Genomic DNA, 8,403 nt, shown 5'->3' with positions numbered 1-8,403 from the left:
TGTAGCCTATTATTACTGCACGTTTGGAGGTCTGTGCAAAACAAAGTCTGAAAGTGGGCGTTGACACCCAAGGCAATGTTCAAATCTGATTTGTTTGTTGTTGTTTTTAACACTACAATGTAGCTTGCAGCACGAATGTGGGATAAAGGTGCTTTCGGGTTAGTCTGCTGACCTGAGATCTGCCGCAGGACGACGGGAGAGCAGCAAGCATGGATCTTGTTTTGCTTTTGGGCGGAATTGTGCTTTTGCTGTGTCTGTGCTTACTTAAGCAGCATCGCAGCAACTTGACAGCGACTTTACTCCCTCCAGGACCTCCTCGTCTTCCTCTCGTTGGAAACCTGCACCAGCTGGACAAGAAAGCGCCTTTTAAAACCTTCCTCGAGGTGAGCAACAACAATTGGAATAGAAGGCGTCTACTTTTTGTGCAGTTTATTTTTACTCCTCCATTGTAGGGCTTCTCATACTGTTTTGATCCATTTTTCCTAGGATGCCTTTCAGCATTCAGAATGGATTTTAAATGTCCCAAAAACGATTTTATTAAAATAATTTTATACTGTCTTGCCTTGTTCATGTTGTACCCGGTTTGGCCACTGAGGGGCAGTGTGGTTCCACGCAGTCTAATACACTGTTAAGTTGTAGCCACATTAGAGAGTAGAAGGAAAAAGTCACGCTCAAGTTAATCAAGTAAAAGTTTTTTTTTCAGCGTGGAGCCGTTCTTTTGAGTGATAAAAGTGCCGCGAGTAGCGCGCTAATTAGCAGTAGCGAGTCAGACTGGAGTAGATCATTACAATTCCTTGCACATCTATAGATTGAAGCAAAAATTATTGTCAATCAAATCATTTTGAATAAAAAATCGTCCCTAACCGAAAATCGATTCTGAATCCCAAAAATTGGAATCGAATCATGAGACATTCAAAGATTCCCACCTCTAATAGATAGATAGATAGATAAATAGAATTCTATTTGACACTGATTATAAATGCATTTTGTGTTGTATCTGCAGCTGAGTAAGCGCTACGGGCCAGTCTTGACCGTGCATCTGGGCTGGCGGAGAGCCGTTGTCCTGGTCGGTTTCGACACCGTCAAGGAAGCGCTTGTAGACCAAGCGGATGACTTCACCGGAAGAGGACCGGTTCCGTTCCTGGTCCGGGCCACCAAAGGCTATGGTAACGTTTTGTAGACTTGTTACCCTTTGAAACAGCGGTTTGCAAGCAGGGGTCCCCAAAACCTCCTGGGGTCTATGAGTTGTCAATTGGGGGTCCACAAAAGGATTTGCAAGAAATGATTGCGCTATCATTTCAAAAAGTACGTACCTAATATGGGGCATGACAATAAAACTAAAATAATTACTCCTCGCCACATTAGCTTTGGGCCAATATAAGCCCTAATATAATTGTGATGTACCATCATCAATCCTTGATGGATGGATGGGATGATAGATGGATGAATAAAAAACTTGAGGCACTTTTGTAAGCCAAGGTACCACTGTACTGTATGCGCCGTATGTAAATACGTGCCATTTAAGGTTTGGCTATCAGCAACGGCGAGCGCTGGCGCCAACTGCGTCGCTTCACCCTGACGACCCTCCGGGACTTCGGGATGGGCCGCAAGGGGATAGAGGAGTGGATCCAGGAGGAAAGCAAACACCTGGCGGCTCGCTTCAACACCACCCAAGGTTTGTAGGAGACAGTTATCCATTTATCTATAGTGAATGACTGCCGATTTGCACTCTGCATATTTTTTGACTCTTGTCATGCCATAAAATGCCATGAGGGGGCGCCAAATCCCTGGCTAATAGGACATAATTGAGGTAGCGGTCCACTGTACGTTCATGGGCTGTTTTTAATGAGCCTTTTGTTCTCCAGCCACGCCCTTCGACCCGAGCTACTTCCTGAGCTGTAGCGTGTCCAACGTGATCTGCTGCCTGGTGTTTGGTCAGCGCTTCGCCTACGACGACGAGCACTTCCTGCACCTTCTGCAGATCCTCTCCGAGACCATCAGATTCGGCAGCAGCCCCCGGGGGCAGGTGCTAAAAAAACAGCGGGTTCTTAAAATGTGCTCACCTGTGCGAGTGCGTGACAGTTTTTAAGGAAGGGAGGAATAGAGAGGAGTTTAAACGGAAAAGCCGTCAAGCGCCAATTGGACAAAAATGGATGTTCGGATTTTTGATTACTTTAAAAACGTTTTTTTGCAAATTATTTTTTATTATATCATTATTGCATTCCTTGCCATCACAGCTGTACAACGTCTTCCCTCGGTTGATGGAGTGGCTGCCCGGTAAGCACCACAAAACGTTTGCCTGGGTTGAAGAGCTGAGAGCTTTCATCACGGAGAAGATTGAGGAGCACCGCAACACGCTGAGCCCCGGGTGCCCTCGAGATTACATCGACTGCTTCCTGATCAGACTGGATCAGGTGTCAAATCCAAACCTCCGCTTCCCGGTCCGAAATCCTGTTTTTGTTGTTTTTGAAATCATGGCTTTTTTGCTTTGCGTCTTTAGGACAAACAGAACCCCGCCACAGAGTTTCACTACGACAACTTGGTGTCCACGGTGCTGAATCTGTACCTGGCGGGAACAGAAACCACCAGCTCCACCATCCGATTCGCCCTCAGCGTGCTCATCAAATACCCCAAAGTCCAAGGTCAGACACAGGAAGCTGTCACAAAAGACCCAGGACTAAGTGGTCAATTTTTCCAAAGCCTATGATTGAGTAAGAGTGACACAAAGTCAAGAGAGGATGCTAGCGGCTACTGTTAGCAAACTTAGCTTCAAAGTTTCAGCGGTACGATGAGATGTTAAAGTTGAAATAAATACAGCGCATTTCCAGCAGATCAAAAATATTTGTTTTTTACTATCAGTATTTAAATTTATTTTGTTGTTGACGACCATACATGGTAGGGATCTTCTTTCAAATTTACTAATACTGTACATATGCAATACTGTCACCACCTAGTGGCCTAAAGTGGAAATACACCGCATAAAAAAGAAGTAAATTGAGTTACCTGGGTTATAATAGTTGGGGATATTTCATTATGCTAGTTTTCATCTTGATTTTACTTTTTTCCTCCGTTAGTTTTAATTAGGTTTATAGAGCAGGGTTTGTTAATTTTCCTTATTTTTTATTTATTGGGAAAATGCTTCATTTTAGTTTTTATTGGTATTTGTTGAGTGAAAGAAAGGTCACTAATTATAGTGTGATAAAGCGAACTACAATTCACAAACGACTGTTTGACCTTCTTTCTTCTGTACGGACGTACAGCAATACCGAAATAAATAAAATTCACCCCGAAAGCTCATGTATGATATTAATTGACAAAGATAAAAAAAAAAGAGAACATTTTAACTAGTTAGTTTTATAAAATTTGAGTTGATTATAAAAAGGTGAGATATTTTCAGCTAATTTTATTTATTTTTTTTAAAGCATTTTTATATCATATATTTGATAATTTTTGCTTTATTTCATTAATTATAATAACCTTGGATATTACTGTGCAAATATTGAGAATTGACTGTAGTTGAATTTGGCATTCAGTCACTGGCTTAACTGTCATCGTCTGGCAGAGAGCATGCAGCAGGAGATCGACACCGTGATCGGACGACGTCGTCCCGCTATGGAGGACAGGAAGTCCCTCCCCTTCACTGACGCCGTCCTCCACGAAGCCCAACGTTTGATGGACCTCGTGCCCATGGGCATTCCTCATTACGCCCTCCGGGACATTTCCTTCAGGGGCTACCGCATTCCCAAGGTCGGCGTCAAATCTCATCCAGATGATGAAGATAATGATGATGATGATGATGAACATTTGTGTTTGTCATCCACAGGACACAATAATCATCCCTTTGTTACACTCGGTGCTCAAAGAGGAGAAGCAGTGGGCCACACCGTGGACCTTCAACCCTCAACACTTCCTGGACCTCAATGGCAACTTCAAGAAGAATCCGGCGTTTCTTCCGTTCTCCGCAGGTAAAACGGGTGCACAAAAAGTGACCTTTGACCCACTCTCAGCTGTTCAAATTCATCAACTGTTCATCCAATCGTTTATTTGTTCTCTTACAAATCTTGGGGGTTACGTTCCAGACCACCTCTGCAATAAGTAAAATGTGCGCTATAGAAACACACTTTTTAAATGTCATGTTTTTATAGCGTTAACTCATTCACTGGCATTGACGGCTATAGAAGTAAAAAATTAATTTTGAACTATTTCTAGTAGTTTTTTTTTCCACTTTTGTTAACAAGGGTATGAAAACCTAGATTTTTTTTACTGTACATTTAGAACGTATAAATACGTACGTAGGTACGTATATACGTATAAAATTTGTGATTTATCGATTACAATTTTAAAAAATTATCGTCTGACGCCCCTAATTTTTCATCTTTTTTAAAAAAATTTAATTGTAATTAATCACATGACTTCACTCGTTAACTCAAGATCAACAACAAATTTTACATCTGTTCTAAATGTACAATACATTTTTTTTCTAGGTTTTCATACTCTTGCTAACAAAAATGGGGGAAAAAAGTGAAACTAATAGAAATAGTTTAAATGAATTTTTGACGTCTATAGCCGTCAACGGCAGTGAATGAGTTAAGAGCACTTAAGGTTTTAAAACACACTTTAAAAAATACAAGCATACAACTCATGATCCTGAACAGGACAAGCTTAGGAACACAAAACGAAATGACGCGTACATCAGGTTAGCTCACCTGCTTGTCTTTGTGGCTCGTCCCGTCAGGGAAAAGGGCGTGCGTCGGGGAGTCGTTGGCCCGCATGGAGATTTTCCTCTTCCTGGTGTCACTTCTGCAGAACTTTGTCTTTTCTCATGCCGGCGGACCCGACGGCGTGGACCTGAGTCCCGAGTACAGCAGCTTTGCTAACGTGCCGCGCAGGTACGACATCGTCGCCACGCCTCGCTCTTGATTTCGCAATGAGCGCCACCTAGTGCGTATGATTTCCATGGTATGTAATCCGGTCTAGCTCATCAGTTGTTTTTTGACACTGTATGTGAAAAATAAAGTTGGGATTCAGACGTTATTTAGTGTCTGGTTTTCATTTAGCAAATTATTGAGTGTGTGTATTTTGCTATTTGAATGCATTGATACCAATTTAGCACATTTGTTGCTAGGTTTAGCAACTTTTCAGACTACCCTGACATGACTTCCCTTCAAACGACTTACCGTACTTTTTTTTGAAGGAATATTTCAAAGTCAAGTGACTCAAACACTAAAGTGCATGCATTTGCCGTCACAACTCGAAATGAATGATGAAAAAAACACATTTCCTGTTACATACTACATAAGTGCATTGTTAGTGGCGTAACTTACTTTGTTTAAATAGTCAAACAACCACAGTTAAAACTGTAAATACAATAGATGAGATAAATGCGGATAAAACAAACCAATGTGTTTTTGACATATACAATTATAAACTATATAAATTTTGCCGGTCAATTTAAACGCCACTGTGAAATTATTGTAGTGATCTACGTAATGTCACACAATAGCAATTTACAAATTTTACATTTCTAATATACTGATATGAATATTACAATATATAAGACCGTCTCTTCTTTTGATACTAAAACACATTACAAGAAACAATGAAAATAAGCGAGAAATCTCTGTGACTATTGAATGATTACTTTATGATTATGGACAATAGTGAGACATCAACATCGCATCGTGGCAGGTTTTATTAAAACTACATAAGCTTGACTCATTGGTAACATTAATGATGCCATAGTTTGTAATATCCAGTTAGTGCATAAAAAAAATACACTTTTTTTTTTTTTTTTTTACTAAGCTTAATGATTGGATTAAATATTGTAGTAAAAATATATGACATTATTGCAAACTTGAAGACTTAATATACATGCAAGTGTTCATTGTGATTGTGAACGCTGAATGTACATTTAGCTGGTTTCAGGTGCAGTCCCTGAAAGCACCACAAGAAAATACAGTGGTACCTTGACTTGATATTAAATCAGGTGTCGCAACTGACATTAATTGAAATTCCATTAATCGGTTTAAGCCCCAAAAACGCTACCATCCTTTTTGCTATGTTTTAATAAAGGAAAAAAAGCACTGTATTGTACAAAAAAATATATCATGGAGAGGATTTTTTTTCACTTATTTTGAGGGGAAGTGTATCCGAAACTTACTAGTAGGCCTACGTTAAAATGAAGTCAACGTACCACTGTCACGATTCTCAGATCTACAGCTTGGTGTCATCGTTGTTAGCAAACTGGAGTGTCACTTCCACATGAAGAAGAAGAAGAAGAAGAAGAGGAGGAAGATGGCTGCTGGTTATTGGCTAAATGTTAGGCAGGTGATACTTGTGCTTCGCCGGCTTCTTGACATCCGGCGCCGGCGACATGTTGCTGTTTGTTAACTGTGGCAGGTATTGAGCCTAGACACACAAGTAGAAATTGGATCAGTGTAAAAGTGTCATTTCTTGGCTTTTTTACAACTAAATTTCAGCTGCCTTATGTAGCTAGGTGTACACTTTAGCTCTCAAATTATTTGCAATACTTTGTATCATTTTTTTTAAAAGTGCGTATGTAGCTGTGTATGGGATTAAAAAAAAAATACAACTAAATTTTCATTTAAACTTTTTATTCTACTGATTGTAATATTACAACTTTAGTTTATTTTGTTAACTGGTAACTTTTAAATTCCTATGGCATTTAGGTCCTTAAAAGAAAAAAAGAAAAAAAAATGCCTTCATTTTTATAACATTCAATTTTTCCAAAAAAAAAAAAATATATATATATACAAAATTCACAAGTTGATGAAAAAAATATATTGTGTTATGATAACAAATTCCTATGGCGTTTACAGGTACACATTGTAATTATGTTTAATTTAATTTAGTATTAAGTCAATGGGGTTTCCTCTCTAGCCCCAAAAAGTTTTGAGAACCCTCGCTCGCCCCACTCACCCCCATTTGTCTGCGACGGGGACCTTTGTCATGGCGTCTCGTGGGGCGCTGTTCCCCATCGCGGGCCCAACCGGAACCACCTCCCTCGTGGATGTAGGGTAACGCCAGCAGCTCCTCGCACGACAGCCTGAGCGAGGGATCCATCACCACGCACGACTACGCACAAATACATCCATCCAACCGTTTTCCGAGAGACCAAAAAATAAGAGATTTAGAACAGTAATTGGTGTCAAGGAAGTACGTTGAAGTGACAAATCTCGACTGAAAGACTAGCTTTGTATGTTGCGGAAGATTGGCTCGTAATCAGTAATGCATTGGGTTCATTGAAGACTTGTGATTGTCCACAGATGTCAATTTGAGTGTGAATGTGTGGCCAGGATGTGCGGAAAATGTGTACATACCTTCATGACTTGAAGAGCGAGGGGTGATGCGCCACAGAATCGCTTTTCCAGAGTTTCCTATTCATAAGAACAAGCGCCATAACATCAGCACTCCTTCAAATATGGAGAAACAAAGGTGCAGATATGAATCACACCGTGGTGTCAGGTTCGGGAATACTGACTCCGCTGAAAAAAACGTTGGACCTGAACACCTGCTGGTGTCGAGGGATGAGGTCCCCTGCAACGACGGAAGAATCATGGACCAATTCCACAGTCTCACATGTGGAATCTTTACGGCACGGTCGGCGGTGTACCGAGAGTTTTGCGAATGAGGTAGAGCTGGTCCACGTCGGACTTCCCGGGCCAGAGCGGATTGCCGCTGAGCAGCTCGGCGAAGACGCACCCCAGCGCCCACACGTCCACGGGGGGGCCGTACTGAGTGTCCCCGACCAGCAGCTCGGGAGCCCGGTACCAGCGGGTCGCCACGTAGTCCGTGTAGTCGTCCTCTGGGCCCGCTGAGCACACAAGAACATGCAAGACATACAAAACCACATTCGGTACACATTCAAATTTTTAACAAGACTAATTTAATTTAATTTAATTTAATCATCAATTATTTAATTTAATGAAATAAACTAAATTTAAATTAGATTAAAATGTAATTAAATTGGAGGTGGGGGCAGGGCGGATGACGACATTTAATTTTTTTTTTGGGGGGGGGGGGGGTGAAATAATCCATCCATTTAAAAAGCCCACGATTGATCTCAATAATATGCACAAAAAAAAATTAACATATGTGATAAACATTTTTATATATATATATAATCGTAGGCCTAGTAATCACTAATTATACTACAAAAGCCATCTTTCTGCTACAGATACCCAAAGGAAAAGAACTTTACAAACGTAGTTAGCCTCTGGTGGTAGCCGCAGCTTGTGTCGGACCCAATTGGTCGCTAGCGGGAGACCGTGGGTGGTTCTTCGCTGAATCCCGTGAAGCGGGCTTGTCTCTCTCTGCTTTGCTCTCGCTAGCTTTTGTTAGCTTCTCCCGCTAGCTGCTCTTATTAGCCGCTCCAGCTCGTTC

The 8,403-nt window shown here is 41.0% G+C and overlaps 2 protein-coding genes across 8 annotated transcripts in view; one reads left to right on the top strand and one right to left on the bottom strand.

Annotated features, from left to right (window-relative positions):
* The first annotated feature begins 60 nt into the window (after positions 1 to 60).
* Positions 61 to 5,034, top strand: LOC144051775 (cytochrome P450 2G1-like). Its single transcript, XM_077565179.1, has 9 exons — positions 61 to 383; positions 1,004 to 1,166; positions 1,526 to 1,675; positions 1,866 to 2,026; positions 2,238 to 2,414; positions 2,501 to 2,642; positions 3,563 to 3,747; positions 3,824 to 3,965; positions 4,736 to 5,034. Exons 1-9 carry the CDS (start codon positions 210 to 212, stop codon positions 4,918 to 4,920), a joined length of 1,479 nt encoding a protein of 492 aa, XP_077421305.1. The 5' UTR covers positions 61 to 209; the 3' UTR covers positions 4,921 to 5,034.
* A 589-nt stretch (positions 5,035 to 5,623) lies between these two features.
* The window catches only part of LOC144051824 (cyclin-dependent kinase-like 1), a 37,694-nt gene continuing 34,914 nt past the window's right edge, over positions 5,624 to 8,403 (bottom strand). For 6 of the 7 annotated variants that reach the window (XM_077565298.1, XM_077565294.1, XM_077565293.1 and 3 more), the window contains 5 exons: positions 7,634 to 7,834; positions 7,475 to 7,557; positions 7,341 to 7,397; positions 6,940 to 7,095; positions 5,624 to 6,408 (listed from right to left, as the gene is read on the bottom strand). In XM_077565298.1, the coding sequence (XP_077421424.1) occupies positions 6,313 to 6,408; positions 6,940 to 7,095; positions 7,341 to 7,397; positions 7,475 to 7,557; positions 7,634 to 7,834 (593 nt within the window). In that variant the 3' untranslated portion in view covers positions 5,624 to 6,312. The remainder of the gene's footprint in view (positions 6,409 to 6,939; positions 7,096 to 7,340; positions 7,398 to 7,474; positions 7,558 to 7,633; positions 7,835 to 8,403) is intronic. The other variant, XM_077565296.1, reaches the window with a different exon arrangement.

Source organism: Vanacampus margaritifer, chromosome 5, assembly GCF_051991255.1.
Source record: "Vanacampus margaritifer isolate UIUO_Vmar chromosome 5, RoL_Vmar_1.0, whole genome shotgun sequence".
Lineage (NCBI taxonomy): Eukaryota > Metazoa > Chordata > Actinopteri > Syngnathiformes > Syngnathidae > Vanacampus > Vanacampus margaritifer.
This window is presented reverse-complemented; position numbering and strand designations above follow the sequence as displayed.